The sequence below is a fragment of the Pipistrellus kuhlii genome, unplaced genomic scaffold (assembly GCF_014108245.1).
Source record: "Pipistrellus kuhlii isolate mPipKuh1 unplaced genomic scaffold, mPipKuh1.p scaffold_m20_p_21, whole genome shotgun sequence".
Lineage (NCBI taxonomy): Eukaryota > Metazoa > Chordata > Mammalia > Chiroptera > Vespertilionidae > Pipistrellus > Pipistrellus kuhlii.
Genome location: NW_023425520.1, coordinates 4,506,011 through 4,531,981, shown reverse-complemented (window position 1 = coordinate 4,531,981; position 25,971 = coordinate 4,506,011). Strand labels below are relative to the sequence as shown.

Genomic DNA, 25,971 nt, shown 5'->3' with positions numbered 1-25,971 from the left:
TGTCCGGCCCCCTGCAGAATGTTCGCCGCCCGGAAGAAGCCGCGCTACTGGCGGTTCTCCATGGACTGCGCGGGCACCGAGGCCCACGTCTCCAGCTGCAGGCTGGGCACGCAGGTGACGCGGGACCCCGTGAAGAACGTCACCTGCGAGAACGGGCTGCCGGCCGTGGTGAGCTGCGTGCCTGGCCAGGTCTTCAGCCCCGACGGACCTTCAAGATTCCGGAAGGCCTACAAGCCAGAGGTGAGGATGGGCAGGAGTCTGGCCACTGGGCGCCTGGCGTATTGGGGATGGTGGTGGCGGTTAAGGGAACAGACAGGGATCCCCAGGAGAGAGGGAGGAGAGCCAGCCCAACGCAGACTTCGTTTCCCAGAGGTCAAGGGCGACAGCCACCTCCAGGAGTGACAGGCAGCTGGGCCCCTGCCCCCAGCCATTAGCACCCCTCCCACCACCGCCACCCCACTCTGAGACCCAAGTCCCTGCTGAGACAAATCCCAGGCGAGTCGAGGGCCTGATTACCCAGATGGTGCTTCTGCACAGTCCCCGGGAGACAGAATACTTTAGGTTAGTGGTCGGCAAACTCATTAGTCAACGGAACCAAATATCAACAGTTCAACAACTGAAATTTCTTTTGAGAGCCAAATGTTTTAAACTTAAACTTCTTCTAACGCCGCTTCTTCAAAATAGACTCGCCCAGGACGTGGTAGTTTGTGGAAGAGCCACACTCAAGGGGCCAAAGAGCCACATGTGGCTTGTGAGCTGCAGTTTTCTAACCACGACTCTAGGGCTTTGGAAACACGCCACATACAACCCTCAGAAGCATGTGACATGAGCTACAAAGGTTTCCAAGCATATTTTGGTTCCTTTTACAACGGAAAGGATTAAAATTTTAAAAAGCTCTCACAAAGATAGGAAATGAAAACCTGCCATTAGCATGCGTGTGTTTGTGCACCAGCACCTGTGAGTGTGTGTGTGTATGTGTGTGTGTATGTGCGTGCATGCGTGTGTGAGTGTGTCCAGAGATGGAAGTGGGGAGGGGTGGTAGTTCTCAGAATTACCAACAGTCCTCCTGGGTAGTTCTATGAGCAAGACACATAGCTGCTCATACAAATGAACATCCCATTTCAACTGACTGGTTTCCCAGGACAAGAGAACTGTCCCAATCAGGGCAGCGTGGCGCTTCTCTGAGGAAGAGAAAGTGCACTTCTACTTCCCTGGAGAACCCGGGAGACTTGCCTTGTTCCTGCTCTTCTTTCTTCATGGGTCCCGGGACGTGCATGTCCATGGGGACCGGGGTGGGCACAGTGGGTGGGAAATACACATGCAGGAGGAGAGGGTGGAAACGAGCACTGAGCCCTTAGTAGGGAATGATTCCCTGCGCCAGATCTAACCTTGGAACTTAGGCATTTGGCGGCTGGACAGGGGTGAGTTCCCGGCCAGCTCTGACCACGGCAGGGGCAGGAGGCGGGGAAAGGTCATGATGGGGGCAGATGGTGTGTCCAGGCAGTGGGGCCAGAGCAGACCCTCCCAAACCTGGAGGATTTTGTTGATTGAGGCAGCTCCATTCCTTCCTCTTCTCCTCTCCTTATCCCCCTGTCTGTCCCCTCTCCTTGCCCCCCTGTCTCTCCCCTTCACCCTCTCCCATGGCCCCTCCCCACCAACATCAGTGACCCGCTTTGGGAAAGAGGGTAACAACACATCCACCCCAAAAGGGAAACCAGGACCAGCATACTGGGGTCCCTCCCACACCAGGGCCCCGCCCACACCGGGCACCGCCCACACCGGGCACGGCCCACACCGGGGGTGGTGTGTTGCAGCCCAACATCAACCAGAGGGCCCCCCACAGGGGCCTCCAAAGTGTACAAACCTGACCATGACACCTGATCAGTGCCAGCGCCCCCGCCCTCTGCTGTCCCCTCCACACCCCCACTTGGGCCCCTGCCATGCGATTTGATGGCCACATCCTTTGAGTGGCCTCAGCATGAGCCTCTTCGCTTTCCTCGTATGTCCGATCCCAGACCCTACTGTTTGGAAATTCCTCTGACTGTGCGGTTTAAAGCAGATGAATCAAGTCCATTCCAAACCAATTAAAAAAGCAAAAAGCAAGGGAGCCTGACATCACTTTTTCCCTTGGTTCCTCGCTCCCCTCCAGGCCCGCTGACTAGGCCTGGCCACTGAGGTTGCTGGCACTCGGCCTCCGCTGAGCGTGGGTCAGGGATGGCCTGCTCCATGGGAAGGGGGCTGGCATCCAGCCAGACAGCTTGGGAAGGAGCTGGGAGAAGGGAGGGTCCTAGGCCGCAGGGAACCGGCTGGAGCCAGCAATTACTTGTTTTGCTGGAATCAGAGTTCCTGAAGCCAGTGGGCATTTTGCACCCACCCCGTCCCATTTTTTGTCTCCCGAGCAGTCCCTGAGAGCTGAAGAACTGGGTGCTGTCACAGCACCCCACCCTGCCATGGAAGCCATGAGGCGCAGTTAGTGGGGGAGAGAGATGTGACCCAGTGGGAACCTCGGCTGGAGGATGGAGACACGGGTTTCGTCTGATCCCTGGGCCCTCCAGGTGGCTGGTGTATATGTGAATGCTTAAAAACCTCTACCTCCAGCCCTGGCCTGGGTGGCTCAGTGGGCTGGGTGTTGTCCCATGCACCAAAAGGTTGCTGGTTCAATTCTGGGTCAGGGAACATACCCAAGTAAGGGGAATGCAGGAGGCAGTTGATGTTCAGCTCTCACATCAATGTTTCTCTCTCTCTCTCTCTCTTTCTCTCTCCCTCTCTGTCTCTTTTCTTCTCCCTTACTCTCTTTTTAAAATCAATTTTTTGGGAAAATTTTTTAAAAACACCACTCCAACCAGGCCTGCTTTGCCTGGGCCATCGGTGGGGTGGGGATGGGGTGAAGGGAGCCCCGGGTTGAGGATTACACAAGCCAGAGTAGAACAATGACTGTTCTGATCCAACACACATGGGACAGCTGCACAGTCACCCCTTACTCCCTCGGTGCTGAATCAAATGAGAGTCAATAGAATCAAACCCCGAAGCCTTTGGGGTCCCCCATTCCAACACACATGTACAGGTACACACATGCATGCACACCCAAGGATGCACAGAAGCAGATGCAGACACAGGTGTGTGGCAGATGGAGTCAGGTGACCAAGCTCCCTTCCTGTAAGGTGCGGTCCAGTGAGTAGAGACGCTGGTGGAGAGGGGCTCTGACTCCTGTGCAATGAAGCAGGCCCCATAGGCGATCAGGCTTCCAGGCTGTAGTGAGCGTCAGGAGTGTTTCACCTGTAACCGCCCAGCCTGTCTGCACCTTCCGAAGAGTGGGGCCTCTGGGACCGGAGTGGGGTCAGGCCTGAGAGGTGGCCAGGCAGGCCCGGTTTTACAGGGCTGTTAGTCAGGTGGAATGACATCCACCTGGAGTCTGCGGACTTGGGGGTAGGTAGCTTCTTTCTGTAGTTCGAATGCTTGAGGTTCTGGGTGGAGGGGAATGCTGGTGGTAAGGTCCTTGAGCCAGGCATGGGTTGGGGAACAAGCTGATGAGGTTCCTGCTGGGCTCCCCAGAGGCCCAGGACTAAAGCGCCATAAGAGACTGCGAAGCGAGCGGGCTTGCAGAGTGAGTGTCCCGCCCCCCCCCCCCCCCCCCCACACACATACACACACACACACACACACACACACACCAGTTTTAGCTCCTGGGCCCGGTGCCTGGGCTTGGGGTGGGCAGTTGGGAAGGGAGCGGGTGGGCACTGAGCGCCTGCTGAATGTGCACCAGCCTCTTCACTCATCAGAATCGTGTGTCTCTTCAGCAGCCCCTGGTGCGGCTGAGAGGTGGTGCCAACATCGGGGAGGGCCGCGTGGAGGTGCTCAAGAATGGCGAGTGGGGTACCATCTGTGATGACAAGTGGGACCTGGTGTCTGCCAGCGTGGTCTGCCGAGAGCTGGGCTTTGGGAGTGCCAAAGAGGCCATCACGGGCTCCCGGCTGGGGCAAGGTAAGGAGTGGGGGACGTGCGGAGGCCTCTGTCCACAGGGACCATGCTGCTGGAGCTTCCCATGCTCTCCCCGCATCTCCTCCCGCCCCCAGCAGCTGCTTCTCTTAGAGACTCTCAGGCCTCTCCCTGGGTAGTCAGAGCTGGAAGGGCCTCAGGGAACACCCAGTCCCCACGTTCAGGATTTGGAAGCTGAAGCCCAAAGAAGGGAGATGAGACAACATATTAGCAGTCAATGGGTAACGGGGCTCTCCCAACCTCTCATCCAGGCTCCCACTGCCCCATTGAGCCCCTGGAAATCTTGGGAGGGTCCTCCAGGAGCCACCGGGGCACAAAGGAACCCCCATGACTCTTCCACTTAGGCACAGCCCCGCAAAGCTCTCCCTGGGAACGTGATGCCCCTCTCCGATGTCATGGGATGCTAAGGAGAGGGGCCTGGTTTTTATTAAGTGTCCTGAACAAATGTTCTGTTTGAGCAAAGAACAGAACACAAGGGACTCTCGAGCTGAGAGCAATGTTGTGGACGTGACATGACAACACAACAGAGAGTGTCCTTCCCGCCCGGTCAGGAAGGCCACTGACCCGTGCGAGCCCCGGGTCTTCGGAAGGAGGCTCTCCACCCAGACACTGCAGCCCAGTGTGCCCGGCCTCTCCTGGGAACTGTGGGCTGGGCTGGGAAAGCCGCCCTGGGTGCAGACCAGCTGGGCGGTGCAGTGTATGTACCTGGGCTGGAGGGCCCAGGAGGGGGAAGAATGGGCCGGGAATGGGGAGAGCATGGACGGGGAGGGGGAAGAATGGGCAGGGAGTGGGGAGCATGCGGGGGGAGGAGGTGTGTGCTGTCCTGATGGGAGAGGATGTTTCCAAGCTGTCAGACATAGGGTCATTGCCCCACAGAAAGGAATGCAGTGAGGTCATGGATCCCAGCCCCGAGGAAATAATAGCAAATAATGGTTTGGAAGGCAGCATTGCTGGAGGGGAGCTCAGGCTGTCTACTCCGAACAATGAGGAATTTGGGGCTCTGGAGAACAGCCCGAGATCATCCCATGGTTAATGGTAGAGGAAGACTGAAACCCCAGTCCTCTGACTCAGAGTTGGGCCTTCCCCTTTGCAACAAGTCCTGCTCACTTTCAGAACACCCTCTGCCAGCACTCTCCAATCTCTGCAAACTTCCTGGGCGTGCACTGAAATTTGGGGTCTAGGGTGGACTTTAATGGTTGTGTGACAGTCCTCCTCCTTCCCGGTTATGGGCTTGCCTTAAATCTCGCATATTTAGTACAGAGCATTTTCCTGGCTGGCTGATGTGATGGTTTGTGCTCTCCCAAGGCCAACAGGGCAGAGGCCGCGCTCGTTTTGAGGAATAAACAGGCACTGGGGAACATAAACATTCCCTGTCTCCCGAGTATGTGCTGTTTGACCCAATTACTCCTCTGCCCGGAGCAGCCAAAGGCTCCCAAGGGCTGCAGGCCTCTGGGAGAATGAGATGTTTGCCCTTTATGATGCATGAAAGAACCAGTGGATGATTTACTATCTGTTGCCACACTGGGTGGGGTCAGCTCTGCTGGGCAGAAAGAGAAAAGTCCACATTCAGTGTCAGGTCACAGGGCAGATGGGGTCATTCCTGGCTCCGGCTGGTAGAGCAAGTGGCCACACCCAAGTGAGGGCAGTGAAAGGGTAGCCAGTGCGAATCCCCATCCCAGCCCTGCCCCTGCTTGCACGGTGACTCTGCGTGGCCTCTGGGCCTCAGAGTTCTTCCTGGATGTATGTCTGAGGAGCTGTCTGACTCTAGCCTCCTGTGATCCCCTGACACTTGTGCTTCTGGCCAGCATGCACGTCAGGTCAGAGTCGGGCACTGCGCTTTGAGGTGCGGGACCCCCGGCACGCAGACCGCATTCACTTCCAGCTATCTACAATATGCATCCACCAGCACCCATGATTGAGTGCTGCGTGCAGGGAGGGCCTCTGTCTTTTATCTCTGTGTCCTTAGTGCCCAGTCTGTCCCAGCTTGCAGTGCTCTGGGAATATTGGTTTTATCAAGAGTGAATGAATGGATAAATGAATAAGTTCCTGTTGCACACGTAGGGCCAGCTGAACTACATAGTAAAGAATTTACACATTCAAGACTCGCATCGTTGCCCTAGCCAGTTTGTCTCAGTGGATAGAGCATCCTCCTACACAGGTTCAATTCTGGCCAAGGACAAATGCCTGGGTTGAGAGCTCAATCCTCGGTAGGGGGTGTGCAGGAGGGAGCCATTCAATGATCCTCTCTTATCATTGATGTTTCTATCTCTCTCTACCTCTTCCTTCCTCTCTGAAATCAATAAAGAAATATATATTTTAAAAAAGACTCGCATTGTCCAATAATAGAAATGTTTTGCAAGCCATTTACCTAATTTAACATTTTCTAGACATAATTTTAAACTTTCTAGTAGCTACATAAAATAAATAAGTAAACAAACAAATAAGAAGCAGGAGAGCCCTGGCCAGTGTGGTTCAGTGGGTTGGCCATTGTCCCATCCATCAAAACATTGTTAGTTTGATTCCCAGACAGGGCACATGCCTGGGTTGCAAGCTCAGTCCTCAGCGGGGAGTGTGCTGGAGGCAGCTGGTCAATGTTTTACTCCCACATTGATTTTTCTTTCTTCCTTTCCCTCTTTCTCTCTCTCTCTCAAAAAAAAAAAAATAACAAAAAGAAGGTGAATTAATTTTAATAATATAGTTTCTTTACCTAGAACATATGACGTATTTTTATTTCAACATGAAATCAATGTAAATGTTATTAACAAAATAGTTGACATTTCGTGTACCAACTCCTTGAACTCCAGGGTGTTGTGTACACTTACAGTACACCTCAGGCTGCACTGGCCACAGTCCAAGTGCTACTGCATTAGACAGGGAAGCTCTAGAGCAGCGATTTTCAACCACTGTACTATAAGAATTTTTAAAACGTGCGATACCTGACTATTGAGTCAGGAACACTGGCCTCTTTTCCCTTAGATCAGTGGTTGGCGAACTCATTAGTCAACAGAGCCAGTTTGCTGACCACTGACTTAGATTATCAAGTAAAACAGTGACAACCAGCAACACAACAATAGCAGTCCAATGTGAATGAATCAAAATTTATACATTTTGTCTGATTGGCAAAAAATATAATACATTTTTTGTAAGCCTCAGAATTTTAGTAGTTTATGTGTACCATGAGATGAAAAGGTTGAAAAATCACTGCTCTAGAGCTTTAAAATCCTTTGCTTGCAATGCCCTATCAGAAAGACATGTGATCATGTATGCCATACACATAAAGCTGAAATAAAACTTTGTGAAACAATGCTAACCTTTACAACATGCAAAACACTGCTGTGTCCTCTTCTCTTCTTCTGGGCTCTTAAAAGAGTGATTGCAACCTGCAGAGTTGTTTGTGGATCCGGAGCCCATACCTTGCCCCCTGTAGTCACCTGGGGCCAGGGCTTGTACAAGAAGGAAGAGCAGAGCCAAGATGGATGTGGGGAGCCATTCAGGGTACAGTCCAGAGCCCAGGAATAAGCAAAAGCTGGGGATCTGGATGCAGGTCAAACCTAGGTCAACAAGAGAAGCCAGGAGCCTCGGACCCCACTGGCTGTGCTGCAGCTGTACATCCAGCCAGTGCCTTCCATTGACACTGCCTGTCCTGCCCAGCCCACCTCAGAACTGGGTGCTGCAGAAAAAAGGGGTGATAAGCACTGGTTTTCCCAGCTCGGTGCTGCCTGGTGTCCCATGAATATGCATGCTGCAGGAAAGCGGGCTCTGCTCGCTGGGCCTCGGCCCCCAGCGTCTGAGAAAGCCATGTAAGTTTACATCAGTGAGGCCAGAAGAAGACTAACCAGATGTTAGTTGGAGTCTAAAGCATGCTAAGTTCTTGTGTTAATATTTCCCCTGTAGACTAGCAATCCACAAACACTCATTGAGTAGTATTTGGGCTGCACAGTGCCATAGAGAATTTACTTATTCCATAATCACTTGTAGTAATTGTTTCTGTTCTCTAGGAGCTCATCTCAAGTGGAGAAAATGATATAACCCCAGAGATAACTTACACTAACAAAGAGGTGATGACATGTAAGAGCTAATGCTAAAGCTCTTGCCAGTTTGGCTCAGTGGACAGAGTGTCGGCTGGCGGACTGAAGGGTCTTGGGTTCCATTCCAGTCAAGGGCATGTACCTCAGTTGCAGACTTGATTCCCCGGCCCTATTTGGAACATATGCGGGGGCAACCAATTGATGTGTCTCTCTCACATCGATGTTTCTCTGTCTTTCTGTCTCTCCCCTTCCCTTTCACTCTCTCTCTGAAAAATCAATGGAGAAAATAATCCTCTAGTGAGGATGAACAAAATAATATAGTAATAATAATGAAAATATTACCTACCATTGGACCAGTTAATCTTTCATCTCCAGTTTCCTCATTTTATTGGGTTATTGTGATGATTAAATGGTTTAATAGAAGCAATGTGTATAGGATAGAATCCAGCACAGAGTAAGTGCTCAAATATTAGATATCTTCATCACCACCATCATCATCATCACTGCCATTCTCATCACCTCCACCACCACCATTATTATACCATTACCACCACCATCATTATACCATTACCATCATCATCACCACCATCATCATGATCCTCATAATCATCAAACAGGGTCTGCCTGATCTAACTGGAGTCCCAGGTTGCTGCCCATTTCTAAGCCCATCTTAATGCATGAGCTGTGGACTCCACTTGCTTCAGGACCGCTGTTTGGGATTTCTATTTTGTCAATCTTTTCACTCTGAGTCTTTGGATGCTTCCAGCCATAGTGACAGATGTGATTTTTGTAAATTTTGTAAAATTCCAGCGAATGGTAGGCTTCATCACTTACGAATTTCCAAGGAAATAGAACTTGGCTTTTATAACATGGATTGCTCTTACAAGTTAATTTTTGGCCTCAGTTAGCCTAGATACTGGTGACTTCAGACCCCGTGGCATAGCCAACGGCCCTTCCTTTAGGTTCAAAACATAGATAGGCCCTGGCTGGGTGGTTCAGTTGGTTGGAGTGCCATCCTATACACCAAAAAGTTTAGGGTTCGATTCCAGGTCAGGGCATCCCATACACCATAGGTTGTGGGTTTGACTCAGGTGTGTATGGGGGGCAACCGATTGATGTTTCTTTCTCCTTTTGATGTTTTCTCTCACATTCACTTTCTCTCTAAAATCAATAAAACATATCCTTAAGTGAGAATTTTTTTTAAAAATCATAGGTAGTCACCTCCATCGCTCATATTATGTCCTTGCATAAGTGTCTGCCTCCCCCACAAATTAACTGCGCACTTCATGGCAGGGGTCTGCCTTCTTCATATATGAGTCCCCAACACCTAGCACAGAGGCCAACATCCAAGTCCTCAGTGGAGTCAACATCCACCCAGACACTATTTGCAGCACTTCTTATCTGCCGGGGCCTGGCTGAGAGTACAAAAGGAACACAGACTGGCTCGTGTGGCTCGGTGATTGAGCATTGACCTAGGAACCAGGAGGTTACAGTTCGGTTCCTGGTCAGTTGTGGGCTCAATCCCAGTAGGGGGTGTGCAGGAGGTGGCTGATCTATGATTCTCTCTCATCATTGATGTGTCTATCTCTCCCTCTCCCTTCCTCTCTGAAATCAATTTAATATAAAAAGAAACTAAAGGAACACAGGCTCTGGTGGCGTAGTGGGGAGACAGACACACATTGAACAGAGAGCCATGTGAATGAACGTGAAGCAGAGTGCTCAGTGGGAAGACCCAGCTTAGATGGGGTCCAAAAGGCTTCTCCAAAGAAATGGCATTGGGGCTGAGCCCTGAGAGATGAGCAGGAGTGAACTGCTGAAGACTGGGAGGAAGACAGTCCAGGCAGGGGGTCCATGCAGAGGGAGACACTTGGCTCAGGAGACCAGATGGCTGAGGGCGAGGAGCTGGCAGAGCCAGAAGGCTAAGTGGAGGTCAGATTCCACAGGGCCTGGTAGGCCATCTGGGGGAGGCAGGCACTTAACATAAAGACCCAACATAATGTGGTAAAAGATGGAGGTGGCTGCCTATGACTGTGGATTTTACCATGGGGCAGTGAGAAGCTCCTGCAGGGATTTAAGACAAGACGTGACATAATTCCATTTGCATTAGAAAATCTCTTGGGCTACCATGTGGAAAATACTTTGGAATAAACAAACGGGAGGAAGACTAGAGACTATTGAATTCATCCAAATGGGAGATGGCAGGGTTGGACTAGTGTTGTAGCAAAAGTGAAAAAAACAAAAGCTTTGGGGGAGTGAACAGAATCTGGTAATGGATTGCTTTTGGTGAAAAAGAAGTCAGTACTAGAGAATAACCAGGAGGGTGGAGGGGCCTTTTCCTGGGAGGAGGAAGAGCTGGCGAGGAAACAGACTGGGGACAATCCTACTGTTGGCAATGGAAGAGAGAACAACAGATGTTGCTCTCGAGAAATTCTGCCTGAAGGGGATGACAGTGATGGGCCAGAGGGAGGTGCAGAGGTCAGGGGAGGGTCATCGTAAAGATGGGAGGTTTTAACGGGTGTTCCAGTGATGAGGGTCAAGAAGGTGGTGAAGATCAGGAGAGGGAGAAGGTCACAGACAGGCCAGGGACCAAGATGGGAGTCGATGCAGCCCAAAGCTGGGAACAGTGGGCTTTGATCCATCACGATGAGTGGTTGAGCTGAGCTGAATGCTGGGCAGCCTGGGAATTCTTTCTCCCCACAGTGGGAAGCTTCCCCTTGTTATCTCTGCCTATATGAGAGCTTCCCGAATGCTCATCATAGGTCATTTGCAGGATTCTTCCATCACCCCTTTCAGCTCCACTCTCCACCTTTACCCATAAAATCCAGAGGCACATTTGGGTGTGGCCAGCAGGGCGCACTGGCAGCAGCCTGGAGATGGGGAGAAGAGAGAGGCCAGGTATCTCTTCTCCCTGCAAGGTCCCTGTGGCCACCCAGTCCCTCAGCCAAAGGTAACAGCTCTTCTCAGAGGCCTTTCCACACAGCTCCGCTCTCCTGGCTTCGATGTTGGTATCCTCCCCTCACTCCTGCAGGTGTCTGTGCCCAGTGCTAGTGGCCCCCGAGCACTGCACTGTCCTTTGGTCACTACACTCAGTTCATACCTTTAGTGTAAAAATGTATTTTTCTAAGTTTCTTCAGATCATCCAATTTGACCATGCTATCTCTTCCTAAAGGAACCCCGATTATGCAGCGAGTCACCCTTTCCAGGTTCATAAACGCATAGAAGATGAAAGTTGGGAAGGAAACCTCGATATCTTCTAGTTTGTCTCTTTCATTTAAGAGAAAAAAACCAATATTCAGGAGGCTGAGCGAGTTGGCCAAGGTCACACAAGTTAGCACAACCTTCATTAGCTCTTATGAGGGAAGAGGATCCCAAAACAAGAAGCAATTCTCTGCAGGGAGGAAAGGCTGGGTCATTGAGCTGATTGTGGGGGGGCAGTTGGGAGGGTTTTGAGGGTGGGAGAGAATTGTTCTTATTATCTGGGATTTTCTTGCAGAGACTTTCCTTCAGACGCTCACCGTGTTTATTTTCTTCTCCAGGGATAGGACCCATCCATCTCAACGAGATCGAGTGCACTGGGAATGAGAAGTCCATCATTGACTGCAAGTTCAATGCCGAGTCCCAGGGCTGCAACCACGAGGAGGATGCTGGTGTGAGATGTAATACCCCTGCCATGGGCTTCCAGAAGAAGGTGAAGGGACTGGGCACAGATGGGACCGTGTCATGTTTAGGTCATTGAGGCTCCAGAAATTACAAACCCATTGGCCTCACGCTGAAGTTTTCTCGCAGGTGGTATGAGGGTACTCTGACAACGATCTCAGGAAGGTCTCGGGCTCTGCTGCATCATTATTCTATTCAGGACATTGCCACCTAGCACTTGTAAATGTACCAAAAAGAAAACATGTGCATAAGCACCACTGTCCTTAGTGGCAAACACTGAGCCACAACCTGCACTGGGCCTGGACGTGTGGTGTGATCGCAAGGCAGTCCCTTCTGAGGGACTCCAGGTGTACAGCACCTGTGGCACCCTTGGCAGGGGCCCTTCCCAAGGGCCCAGAGGAGCCACATTGACAGCAGATCTGCAAATCACAGATATAAGCACAGCACAGAATCAGAGGGAAAGAAAGGAAATCTTAACAGCATTAAGTCAGAGACACACCTTCCTGTCCTGAGATAGGACCTCAAAAACCTACCTCAGTGTGTCTCCTGGCTTGGATATCCTTGCTCACAGGAGTAGCCAACAGATTACTTCCTCTTTGCCAGGAGGGCTCTCCAATGATACCAAAAGGCCCGGTGAAGCCTATTTGATGTTCTTCGTTATGCCATGAGTGTGGTCGGGTCTGTGCATTAGCTGGTGGGTGGCACATTGGAAGAGCTTTCTGGGTGCATATTTTAAAATGAGCAAACATGGCCCTAGCTGGTTTGGCTCAGTGGATAGAGTGTCAGCCTGTGGACTGAAGGGTCCCAGGTTCAATTCCGGTCAAGGGCACATGCATGGGTTACAGGTTCAATCCCCAGAGCAGGAGGCAGCCAATCAACGATTCTCTCTCATCATTGATGTTTCTATCTCTCCCTCTTCCTTCCTCTCTGAAATCAGTAAAAATATACTTTTTTTTTTAAGGAGCAAACATGGACACATCGGGGTGCAGGACGGTTCCCCAGCTGGGCTCCTGCTTGGACAGTGATTCTTGACCTTGGCACCAGTATGCCAAAGGTGCTACTGAACTTGTGCAACTCATTGCCCAACAGCCAAAAATGGGCACCCAATAGCACTCGGCCAAGCCACACATTTGCTGGTGTATGAGCAGAAGTGTGGGCCACAGGGCCACAGCCCCACAGCTGCGGGAAGGCCGGCATCTCTGATTGCCCAGCAGCATTCTGATAGCCATAACAGAGCTGCAAATGCCGACTGCGCTGAGTCTGGCTTGCTGTGGCACCATTCACTTCAGACAGATTGGAGCTGGGTGGAGTGGGGAACGATCTGGGCCAAAGGAAGTGAAATTTTCCAGAACTCTTTTATGGTGGGAATTGCTGAGCCAGGTCCAGGGATGCCAGCAGAGGCACCAAACTCCCAGCACAAATAGCCCTCACCCTTTCAGGGACCCTCCAGGCTCTAGGAGGTGGCCCCTGCTCTCAAGTACAGAGTGTGGGAGAGTTGACACCTAGATCTGCTGTTTCTGCCCCCTGGGAGGGAATGAAGATAGTCACCTCTGAAAGAAATCCCTGTGAGCTGCATCAGTTCTTGCCACATCAGACGGTCAGGCTTCTGCATGGCCGGCTTAGGGCCCCCAAAAGTACTGGCATCAACCAGATGTTATGGATGTCCAGATTTTATTGGGCAGAATGATCGAGACTCCTGAGTTTTATCACTGTTAGTTTGCCGGGACTGGCAGAACAAAAATACCACAGACGTGTAAACAATAAAAATTTATGGTCTCATAGTTCTGGAGGCTGGAAGTCCAAGATCAAGGTGCTGGCAGGGGTGGTTTCTCCTGAGGCCTTCCTCCTGGCCTTTCAGTTCTCACTGTGTCCTCACGTGGCCTCTCCTCTGTGCTTGTGCATCCCTGGAGTCTCTTTCTCTTCTAGTAAGAGCACCCGGCAGGTTGGATTAGGGCCCCACCCATGTGACCTCATTTAACCTAATTGCCTTTGGAAAGGCTCTTCAAATACAGTTACATTAGGGATTAGCATATTAATTCAATATATGAATTGGGGGAGGGGCACAAGTTAGTTTATAACAATCACTCACTAGCCAATTCCTTAATCTCTCTGAGGCTTCAGTTTGCCCCTCTAGAAATAAGGCCTCTTGCCTGTCTGAGACTTTTCACCTGCTCTGAGGAGCATTTTTTTTCTTTTTTTCTTTTTCTTTTTTTTCCGTTTTTTAAAATATATTTTATTGATTTTTTTACAGAGAGGAAGGGAGAGGGATAGAGAGTTAGAAACATCAATGAGAGAGAATCATCGATCAGCTGCTGCCTCTTGCACACCCCCTACTGGGGATGTGTCCGCAACCAAGGTACATGCCCTTGACCGGAATCAAACCTGGGACCTTTCAGTCCGCAGGCTGACTCTCTACTATCCACTGAGCCAAACTGGTTTCGGTTTCGGCCATTTTTTTTTTTCCTGATGGGATTCCCAGCTGATAATGATCATTGCTAAGACAGTGCCTTAACATTTCTCGAGCACTTCCTGAGTGCCAGGCCCTGTCTGAGCACTGTCCGTGAGCTATCTCATGTCATTCATCTACTCAATAGCCCAGGGAGGTTAATGGAACATTGTGGCTGCCCTTAGCTTGTCTGTTTGCCGGCAGACCTATTGATCTTGCAGGCCTTACGACAGGAATTAAGACCTGTGCCCCCAGGGCCATTCTGAAGCTAAGGATTGGTCAGCTGTTGTGCTGTTGCTAAGGACTGTTGACCAGACAACTTAACGTGCTGAGGATTATTGAAGGTGTCATGCCTTATCCCAAAGGCGTAAATTGTTAGAAACATGAAGGGTAGCAAGGTACTGAATTTGGATTAAGATTTGCATTTTTAGAACCCTTCCCCAAATGTCAGATCTCCCCGCTTGAGCTCATATAAGTTGATCCATGCTTTCATTCTGCAAAATTGATTATTTATTCATTCATTCCAAAAATAGTTGAGGAGTACCTAACATTCCTGAAGTGCTGTCTTTGATAATGATCACACAGGAAAACAGACAAAATCAGCTCTGCCCTTGGATCTTCTTTCTATTCTAGCAGAGGAGACAGGCCTTAAACAAACTGTAAGGTAGCTTAAGTATAACTGTCACAGATGCTAAGAAGAAGTGTAGGTGTTCTGTTCTGGGCTCAGCCTACCAGTAGCCAGTGTGTGGTTGGACTGGCCCCTTTGGTTCTTATGATGATTCCAAGATGCCCTTCAGCTGTGACCATCAGAGACTTTTGAAAACACACAGGTTTATTATTTGCAAAAACGGAAATGACACAGCACAGTTGGGGCCACACTGTGAGGTCAGAGGTAGAGAGAGAGAGGGCTCTCAGGGCGGGGGTTCTGATTTTATTGGGGTCAAGGGGTTCTGATTTCATTGGGGACTGAGGGTTCTGTGGGCTCACTTTTTATTTCTGGGTGTAAAAATACAAGTTGGATTTTAAAGCACAGGGAGAAAAAACAAGTGGCCCAAATGTTTGGTTATAAAAATCAACCAAGATCTCTGAGACCAAAGAGGCCCCTGGGCAGAGGGGCTGGTTCTTTATCTAGTCGAATGGCTGGCAATGTGTTCATGTGACATGGGCTTCTTGGAAGGAGACACCTCAGTAGTCAGAGCCTAAGGCAGGCGCTTGCCCTGCACAAAGAGAAAGCCCACAGCCAGGCCTTCACCACAGCGGGGAGTCGTGGGAGCACTGACCCCCATCGGAGGGGAATGCCAGTGGGTACGGAGTTGGAAAGAGAAATGAGATCAGCCAGGAAAGGGCCTTTGTATGCAGTAGGCTTCCATGTGAAATGTGTGACTTACCGTGGGACAGGGTCAAGAAAGTCAGAAAGCCACGGAAGCTGAAAGAAGGCCCACGTGCCTGGAGGTCAGGGAAGAAGGATGAGGGAGACTGGACAGGCAGCAGCGGAGAGCCGTGGAGCCCTAGGAAGCCACTCACCTGTTCTAAACGGGGGGGTGGGGGTGGTGGTGGTGGTGGTGGTGGTGGTGGTGTGTGTGTGTGTGTGACAGGAGCAGGTGCTTCTTAAAAACGACTGGCTTCTGAGTCGAATGGGCTTCTCTGGACTCATTGTTTGCTTCTTTCTCATGGATACTGTGACTCCTATTCATTATATTAAAGGTTTCTCTCTTTTGACGGGGATGGAAGCAAGAGTAGAGGCGAGAGATGGTGGTGCCTGGGGGACGGGGGAAGGAGGTAGGTGGGCTGGAAAGAGACTTGGGAGATAAACTGCACCAAGATGTGGGGCATGAGAGAGAGAGGGCAGGGCGGGCGATGTTGAGAATGCTTCCCAGATTTCTGGCAGAATGGATTAGGGATCAGCAGACTACAGCTTGCAGGCCAGACCCAACATTCTGCCTGTGTTTGTAAATATAACTTTATTGGAACAGCCACGCCCAGTCATTTGCATGTCGTCCGGGCCTGCCTGCACACCACATGGCAGAGATGTGCTTATGACAGAGAGAGCACACGCCCGCGAAGCCTGAAGTGTTTACCAGCTGGCTTTTATACAAACTTTGCTGCCCTGGGACAGAGGGTATGACTTTAGCTGAAATAGGGAACGAGTGGAAGATATAGCACAGGTTTAGGTGGACAGAGAAAAGAGGACAAGTTCGGATTGGGAGTCTCAGAGGTACCCAGTGGAATGATCAAATAAGCAGGTGGCTCTAGTGGTCCCAGAAGAGAGTGCCCAGGGGAGAGGGCAGCAGGGGGCACTGTGGGAGGAGACAGGATCAGGAGCTGGAACCAGCCAAGCAGAGGGTGTGCGAGAAGAGGGTTCCAGAAGAAATCTCGGGGAATTCTAACATGTTGGGGACCCTGAGCGCGTCCTATCAAGTGTCTGATTCTAAGAGCAGCTCCCCACCGGTGGACTCGGGGGAGCAGTGGGGAGCCACGCAAGAACCTGGCCTGACCTTTGGTTACTGAGGCATCTCCTTCCAGGAGGGAGGCTCTGCTGTGGTGCCCAGTGGTGGTCCAGGGCCTCCTGGCTACCAGGCGAGGGCCCCAGGATGCCAGGAGTGGGACCTAAGATGTAAGAGCATGGCTCTGGGGGATGCTGTGGAATCTGAGTGTCCCAGGCAGGACCCTGTGGCGTGGGAGAACTGGGGCTGGTGGCATTGCTCTTCATCCCTCCTGGTGACTATGCCTGCCTTTCTCTCTACAGCTGCGCCTGAACGGGGGCCGGAACCCCTTCGAGGGCCGGGTGGAGGTGCTGGTGGAGAGGAATGGGTCCCTTGTCTGGGGGATCGTGTGTGGCGAGAACTGGGGCATTGTGGAGGCCATGGTGGTCTGCCGGCAGCTGGGCCTGGGGTTCGCCAGCAACGCCTTCCAGGTGAGAAGCCTGGGCTTCAGCCCCTCCATCCAGTCTGAACCTCCCGTCTCTAGTCAGCCTCCATCCCCCACGGACCTTCCCCGGCCACCCAGAGGGAGGAGAGCCACGTGCCATGGGCTGGGCGGGAGGCAGCAACCTCATCCCGGCCTCACTTCTGCCCCTCACGACTCTGAGTCCCAGGGTTAGTCACCCTCTGCTTTTCCCCGCTGCAGAGCGAGGGCCTAGACTCTGGTTTCCCAGTCCACTCAGTTTGCACACACTGGGATTCACCCTAGGCCAGGAGCTGAACTTGGGGTGTCCTTCTATGCCCTTTGCAGAGGGAAGCAACTCAGTCCTATGGGCTAATGGACAGCCAGGCCGAGGCCCAACATGCCCTGTGCCTTAGCTTCTCCCGGGGAGCCCCAGTATAGCCCCTGCTCATGCGTTCTCTGGTTGATCAGCCGCTAAATTTCCACGCCCGTCCAGCACCCTGTCACAGCCGCTGCCCTTCCTCCCCAGGCCCTTCCTCAAAGGGAGTGACTCAGCAGAGGGCAGCCAAGCTCCTTCCCCTACCGAGAGGCAGCAGGAGAAAGACAAGCAGCGTTTGGCTTCTAAAGTGATTCCCTCTGGACCCCACTGGGAGGGAACAGGCACCCCCAGAGTAAAAGTGTGCCAGCAAGAGGCTGGGTTGGGGCAGGAGACGGAAGCCTGGCAATCTTCCCAGCTGTGCGCCAGCAGCCACCTTTCCAGGCCGCACTTCTCCTCCTGTGGCTTGGAACGGACAGTCCCAGGTCCACAGGACCCCGGCTCTGCTTTCCTTAAGCTTCTCCCAGAGCAGGGAAACGGCTGGAGCACCCCCCACCCCCCGCTTTGCTAACCCTGACTCCAGCACCCTGCCAGGTGGCCCTGCTTGGGAAGAGGGATTCTAAGGGCGAGACCTGGAAGAAGCCTGACAGCCTTGCTGAGCCTGACTGGCCGGCCAGGTACAGGAAGACAGGGAGTCTGGGGCTGGGCTGCCCCGTGGCCTCTGGCACTGCTGTCCGCACCCTCTGGGAGCCAGCTTCCTGGGCAGCACAGCGTCTCCGCTAACTGCCTGTGACAAGCCAGGGCGGTCTGTTTTTCTCAGGAGAGTAGGAGACGGTGCTCATTACACACAGTGGCCTTCCGGCTATTTTTGTTCCTTATCAGCCCATTCCTAAGACATCTGGGCCTCATCTGGGATAGGGCCTGCACCTTGTATCTGTCACTGATTATAAGTCCTGTCCCTTCTTGAGGCCCCAGTTTTCAATCTGGAGGATGAGAGATGTACAGTCAGGTTCTCTATATGTATGGATAGCAAACTAATCGCTGCCATATGTGAATACATTTCTCCTCTCCTGCCCGTGCTGATCCATTGGTGGTGTCTTCCTGGGGCACGGTGTTGAGGATTCTGAGAACCGCAGTCAGCCTCAGAGGAGAGTGCCGTGATTGATTAGTAATATCTGCCCTGGGCTCAGGATAAGTCAGTGGCAGCATGAGTTGCAGGTGCCAGCCATTCCTGACACACACACAGCACTGAACAGTTGTTTGACCAAAGCTCTCCAGAGGGGGGGAGGAGAGAGAGGGGAGTGACAGACTCTAGTTCTCATGGTTTAGAAGACTTGGATTCTTACTCACTCTGCCACAACAAGCTGCATGGCTTGGATAAGTGTTTCTTGGTGCCTCAGTTACCTCCATCTGGCAAATGGGATCATGAAGGGTTGAGACCTTCGTAAGGCTGAGCGATGATAGAATGTGAGAAAGTGACCGTTCGAGGTGACATACCGGCCATTTCTTTTGTTGACTCCCCAGGAGACCTGGTATTGGCAGGAAAACATCAATGCCAACAAGGTGGTCATGAGCGGCGTGAAGTGCTCGGGAACGGAGCTGTCCCTGGCGCACTGCCGCCAGGACGAGGACGTGGCCTGCCCCCAGGGCGGGATACAATATGGGGCCGGAGTCGCCTGCTCAGAAAGTGAGTTCCTGGGAGTGGGATCCACCTCCCTGCCAGGCTCCAGGAAAGGACCAGAGTCTCAGTGGTTATTCCTCACAAGGCTCTGAGCCCTCTGTCATTGGCTGAGCAACAAAGGAACGAAGAGGTTAATTCTTGTTACACGGGAAGGTGGGGGCTAAAGGGTCTCCCCCCCCCCCCCCCCCCACCCAGGGAACCTTGCTTGATGGCGGAGTGGGTTAGGGTTAGGGAGTAATCAGGGTGTCTGGGGGGCCTTGGGTTCGAATCTCAGGGCCACTGTAGACTCTTTAAGCAACCTTGAGCAAATTAAGAGGCTGAGAACTCCTTGCTCTTAGCAGGAGGATGGTTCTGAGGTTAGCGAAGCATGAAGCCCTTGCACACACCACTTCCTTCCTTCTGCCCTCCTCTGTAGGTCATTTTCTGTTGCACAGCCTGGAGGTGATTTTGCTTCCTGGTGACGCCCTGGGCATTCTGGAAAGACTGACAATATAGAAGGGGAAGAAGCCCTGCCAGGATTCAGAATGGCCGAGGGTGTGAAGTCTCCCTCCCAGGCTGAGAGAGAGGACCAGGGAACAGCCTTCGGGCCTGTCATCTCCTGATCCCCAAGCGCCACCCTCCCCACCCCTGGCCTTGTAAAACCATGCCCTCGTGAATCAGGGAGGCCCGAGACCAGACCCGCCTGCCACTTACTGCTGATCTTGGCAACGTTGGTTAACCACTATGATCTACAGTTATTTTTGCTAGAAACTGAAAATTAAACATGACAATGAATACGTGCAGGCGCTTGATAAAAAATGATGCACTGTCATTTACCATCCCGGAGAACGAGGAAGACTATGAAACCTTGAGCTCAGTCCGTTTCGTTCTCTCATCACCCCCTGCAAGACTCACTCAGCAAGTCCTCTGCCTGGGGAAGGCAGGGCGCTGGCTGCCAGCACTGGCTCCTTTGGGCAGACATCCCAAGCTATTGCATCCTGTCTGAGAGGAGAGCCTGAGATCATCACCCGTACAGTCCCCTGGGGGAATACATCCAAGCAGCGAGAAGCGGCTCGATGCTGTCATGGCTTATTAATTCATTTGTATCTGTAATACACCTTCTCCTCCCCCCCTCCCCCCAAAAAAGGACATTGAGATAACATAAACCTAAATAAAACTCAAGGTAGCATAACATACAAGCAGATGAAAGAAAAGTAGATATTGGCAAAAAAAAAAAAAAAAAAGAGACTAAACTTACATACAGTGTTACACAGGTTGGAAAATAGATCTGTATCCACTCCCAAAAGAATCGAACCCACGTAATAGAGGGTTCTTTTGGAGTAGAGAGAACATTGTTACTGTTTGTCATCATCCTTATTATTTTTTAATATATTTTTATTGATTTTTTACAGAAAGGAAGAGAGAGAAATAGAGTGTTATAAACATCGATAAGCTGCCTCCTGCACACCCCCTACTGGTGATGTGCCCACAGCCAAGGTATATGCCCTTGACTAGAATTGAACCGGGGACCTTTCAGTCCACAGGCCGATGCTCTATCCACTGAGCCAAACTGGTTTCGGCCATCATTATTATTTGCTTTCCATTATGGGAAATCTCAAGCTACTCATAAGTAGAGAGAATGATATAATGGTGATAGTACGAATCCTAATGGACCTATTAAAGATTGCACAATTTCCAAGGTTTTGCCCATCTGCACTGATACCGGCCAAGGCATCCAACTGGGCACTCAGGGAAGGGGAATGTGGGCTGGTGTTCCTTAAGGAAGGTGACCTTGAGAGAGGGAGACCATGGATCAGTTCCAGAAGGTGGTGCTAGGCAGGGATGGGGGTTTGTCTCAGTTCAGGAATCAGAAGTCAAATACCTGGGAAGGGGGAAGGGGCCTCATTGGATGTTGCTTGAGCGCAGTGTCTGCCCTCCGCAGCCGCCCCTGACCTGGTCCTCAATGCGGAGATTGTCCAGCAGACCACCTACCTGGAGGACCGGCCCATGTTCATACTCCAGTGTGCCATGGAGGAGAACTGCCTCGCGGCCTCGGCTGCCCAGACCAACCCCACCACGGGCCACCGGCGGCTGCTGCGCTTCTCCTCCCAGATCCACAACAACGGCCAGTCCGACTTCCGGCCCAAGAACGGCCGCCATGCGTGGATCTGGCATGACTGCCACAGGTGAGGCCTCCCTTCCGTCTGCAAGGCCCCAGGTGGGACTGAGAATCACAGGGTCCCAGAGGGAGGCCACACAGCCCAGGGGGCCGGGTTTCCCAAGTTGGAGGGGGTCAGTCTGCCACCCTGGCTTGCCATTCTCCACTCCCAGTTGCCCTGGCCCAGCTCCCCTTCCCGGAGCCTCCCAGGCCTCTAACATTAGGAAAGAGACTTGTTTTGAGTTCCCCTTTCCCCTCCATGGGCCTGTCAACAGTGTTCAGGTGTGTCCACAGGAGGTGGGTCCTCTACAGGGTGCTTGGGGTTCTGCAATGATTGGACTCTAGGTTCATTTAGAAATCTATTTTAAACACCAGCATGTGTTTTAAGAATTTCTAGGGAGGTCGTGGGTTTGGAGATAAGCGTTCTAGCCCCAGGAGTCCAGAGACCTGGTCTCTCAACCCCGCTGTGCCTCTAACAAGCTGTGTGATGTCAGGACATCTGGGCCACATCACCCAGGACCTCTGCTGTCCCTTCCAGGCCCAGTCTGTGGGTCTGAGCCCAGGGCTGTAAGTCCTGGACTGGAGCAGAGTGAAATCCTGGAGCCAGCTCTAGCTGGAGCCAACAGAAGCCACCTCATTCATCTCCTGCATTTTCCGGTCTTTTCCTTTGCCTTGGTTCTTACGCTAATTCGGAGCCTGCTGCCCCTCCTTGTCTGTGTTTTCCTGCTCAGACCTGGCTGGGCAGGTGGAGGGAGCAGAAGGAGCACACTTTGGAAAAGGAAGGGAGAAAGGCCCAGCCGTGGGTCCAGTGCGTGCCCGTCTCTCTCCGTAGAATCCCATCTGCACAGCAGAGCTTTGACCCGCGGTCCCCGCTTCTCACAGCGAGGCCATGGGCTGGCGTGGCGTGTCAGCCGTCACCGCTACACCCCGGGGCCCGGTGCATGCGAATCTAATTTAACAGGATCGCCACGCGCTTGTGTGCACACCACAGTGTGAGAAGCCCGGTCTAACTCATCCCCAGGCGGCCTTCCTGCCCTAGAACGTGGTGATCACCATTAGGGATCCCCTCTAAGTGCCCAGCAGGGGGCACCCTCGTTTTCAGGGGTAAGGACACAGAGGCTTCGTGTTGGGGTGACACAAGAAGTTACTGGGCAGGGAACCCAACTCGGGCCTGTCTGACCCCAACGTGTGTGCTCTTTCTGTCCCCTCCACTGACCCTTCGTCAGAAATCTGTCTGCTTTATGCCCTAGTCCAGTGGTGGGCAAACTCATTAGTCAACAGAGCCAAATATCAACAGGACAACGATTGAAATTTCTTTTGAGAGCCACATTTTTTAAACTTAAACTTCTTCTAATGCCACTTCTTCAAAATAGACTCGCACCAGGCTGTGGTATTTTGTGGAAGAGCCACACTCGAGGGGCCAAAGAGCCGCATGTGGCTCGCGAGCCGCCGTTTGCCGACCGTGGCCCTAGTCACCTTCGAATCAGCTTGGGGTTAGAGTTGTTCAACTCATTCCGAAAGAAAGGACTCGGGCAGAACGTAGGGCTGCCAGTTTTCCTTTACAATGGCCGTCCCGTGTCCCGAAGGTTGTCATCATCCATAGAACGTGTGCTTTCTGTACTGAAGCATGTCGGTGCAGGGTGGAAGGCAAAGGGTGCAATGAGAGGCATGACCACATCGGTGCCTGATTTTCGTGGGGAACGTGTGGAGGAGGCCTGGGCCTGCAGGCAGATGCCGCCTGCGCATCTATAAGTGGAAGATAATTGCATCTCTGCCCCCCACATGACGGTCCACCCAGACATTACATGGCCGAGTGTTTGTGCGACAGATGCTGGCTCTCCTCCGAGAAGGCACAAGGGACGTCGCAGAAGCGCCGCTCCGATGGCCTGCCCCCGCTTTTCCAGGGTCTGTCACTTCTCCGCTTACACATGTTCCAGGAAATGGCTTGGGAGGCTGGGCGGGGAAGAACATGTGGCTAAGCATGTGTCCCTTCGGATCTCCCCTGCTGGTCTAGAACCGAGAACCTGTGGCCATAGGACCAGGAGCGTGAGAGCCCCGCCCAGTGCCCAGAGCTCTGGGGACTCTGCAGGCTCTGCGGGAGGCCTTTTTCCACAGAAGCCCTGGCCCCAGGCCTTTCTGGGGTCCCTTTGGGAGCCTGATGAAAGTTGCTAGCCCTTCCTCCACTCAAAAAATTATTTTTTCTAGAACATTTAACATCCTGGCTCAGCAGGTCTTACAGATACTCTGAGCCCTTCTCTGGACCCAAAGTTGAGAACCCTGGTTCCAGTTAGTGCGAATGAGAAAACCATCGCTCCCAGCTGAATTGGTCCTACAATGAGAAGCAGGGCCGTGTTCTTTGGAAGCCCCGAGATGACCCAGACCTCGAGCCCCCAGCAGTCTCCTCGCCAGCCAGAGGAGGCTGGTGCGCTGCGTCATGCTCTGTCACACGCACGGCCCCTGGTGGATGATCTTAAAGAGGCTCCCTCCTGCCTCTAAGCGGGCACAGCTTTGCAGGGGTCAGATCCAGCTGGGCACCAGGACACACAGCTGTTTCAGGGCTGCCCTCCTCCATGGGGAAGCCCAGGAGAGCTGCCAGGAGCTGGAGAAGCAGGAAGGCAGACATCCCTCTGAGAGGCCAGCCCTCGAATCAGGGGTGGCTTTGCTATAAAGGGGAGACTTGTGTGTATTTTTGTTTGTTTTCTAAATATATTTTTATTGATTTCAGAGAGGGAGAGAGAGATAGAAGCATCAGTGATGAGAGAGAATCATTGATCGGCTACCTCCTGAATGCCCGGACAGGGTATAGAGTCCACAACCCGAGCACGTACCCTTGACCAGAATCGAACCCAGCACCCTTCAGTCCGCAGGCCAACGCTCAATACACTGAGCCAAACTGGCTAGGGCAAGGGAAGACTTTTGTTCACCCCACCTGCCTCCCCATGTGTGGAGCAGCCCCCAGGTTGGGTCAAAGCCCCAGAGATGTGAGGTGGCCTCAGCGAGCTTAGTTCAGGCCCTAGCACATCTGCGGGGCTTTGTTCCGGTCAAGGGCATGTACGGTACCTCAGTTGCAGACTCCTCTCCAGCCCAGACCCTGATCGGGGCACGTGCAGGAGGCAACCAATCAAAGTGTTTATCTCATATTGATAATTCTCTCTTTTTATATATATATATATATATTTATATATATATATATATATATATTAAATATATATAATATATATATAAATATATATATTTATATATATAAATATATATATATATATTAATATATATTTTTTTTATTGATTTCAGAGAGAGGGATAGAAGAGAATCATTTGATTGGCTGCCTCCTGCATGGCTCACACTGAGGATTGAGCCCCAAACCCAGGCATGTGCCCTGACCAGGAATCAAACTGTGACCTCTTGGTCCATAGGTCGATGCTCAACCACTGAGCCACACCAGCCAGGCATCTGGCCCAGTGTTGTCTGTCATGAAGGATGCATCCATCACCTTCCTCCGTGAGCATCGTGTCCTCGAACACTGGGCTCGATCGAGTTTTTTGGCAGAAGGCCGTCCTTCCTTTATCCAGCTTACAATGACCTCCATCAAGGCTCACATTATTCTGTCTCCTCAGTGTTCTCATATTCTTTCCAAGCAAAGTTTTTCCTATCTTTACCCCTCCTCTCAGGCGCCCAAAGTTTAGGGCACCTCAACCTGGGGAGAGGAGGTATATACCCTCATTACCAGGATGCACCTTCCTACCAGCTGGGAGGAGACATGGCCCAGGGTGGTCTCCACATGCTGGAGAGGCAAGGCAGAGCGGCTCCAGACTGCAGCGAGCTGCAGCTGGGAGGCTCAAACCAGCTGCCCCATCCCCGGGGCTCACGGGGGGGAAACTGAAGAGCTGGGGAAGACTTAAATCAAGTGTGCAGAGGCAGGGGAAGCGGGAGGCAGCCAGCCGCACAACAGCGTGTCTGTGGCCTGTCTGAGTTTTGTTTAGACAACGGAACATAAACCTATTTCTCCTCCGTCTTCCAGCTGGTAAACAGGGCAACAGAAGCTGTTCTCAGAGAGACGCAGACATGTTTTAGGCAGTGAGTCAGACCTCGGGCCTCGTCTTGCTCCTGCAAGGAGCCAGAGGAGACTTTGGGAGTCATCGCTCAGCTGCCACAGAATGTGTCCTTGTGCGTGTGCCAGTGGCCCTGGCTCGGCTGCGTTTACCCAGAAACATGAGTGACCTGGGAAAAGCCCGGCGTAGGAACTTGTGACACTATTTCCAGCAAAAGCATACACAGGAGGAAGAGGAAAAGAACCTCTCATTTCCTCTCTGAAAAGCTACCCTGCTAATCCTCCTCCTCCCTCGGTCCTCTGCCAGGGCAGCTGGGGGGGGAAGAGGGGGGAGAAGCTACCATAGGGCCTGGGAATGACCGCAGGGACGGTAGCAGTGGTGGTCATAATAAAAAATATTCCTCCTCTTACTAAGGGGGAGGTTAGCAATAAGGAGAGAGTGGACAGGTACGGAGTACCCCTCTGTCCCAGCCAAAGGCGAGGCATTTCTGCAAGGTCTCCTGCCCATGGTGGGGTCCTGTTACCTTTCTCTCTTCCCCAGGAGACAGCTCTGTCACGCGTAGGCCACGCAGGTGCTTCTGCTCGCTTGCCTTAGCGCCTTGTCCATTTCCCCCGTCCCTCAGCTGTCCCCTGAGAGAGGGAGGCAAGCGTGTTCGGTAGTTGCAGATTGTGACACACACGCTGCCGCTCAGGATGGCCGAGCCAGCCGGTGCCTGCAGCCACGTCCCCCCCCCCCCTCCCCCCGTGCACTCCGCACTAAATGCATCACTTTCCAGGAA

The 25,971-nt window shown here is 52.2% G+C and overlaps 1 protein-coding gene across 2 annotated transcripts in view; it reads left to right on the top strand.

Moving 5' to 3' along the window:
• LOXL2 (lysyl oxidase like 2) overlaps positions 1-25,971 on the top strand; it is a 99,975-nt gene that overhangs the window by 66,587 nt on the left and 7,417 nt on the right. Inside the window, exons 5-10 of one of the 2 annotated variants that reach the window (XM_036449904.2) lie at positions 18-240; positions 3,801-3,981; positions 11,561-11,712; positions 16,874-17,041; positions 18,851-19,013; positions 20,929-21,172. In XM_036449904.2, coding sequence (XP_036305797.1) covers positions 18-240; positions 3,801-3,981; positions 11,561-11,712; positions 16,874-17,041; positions 18,851-19,013; positions 20,929-21,172 — 1,131 coding nt within the window. Of the gene's footprint in view, positions 1-17; positions 241-3,797; positions 3,982-11,560; positions 11,713-16,873; positions 17,042-18,850; positions 19,014-20,928; positions 21,173-25,971 lie in introns of both variants that reach the window. The other variant, XM_036449903.2, reaches the window with a different exon arrangement.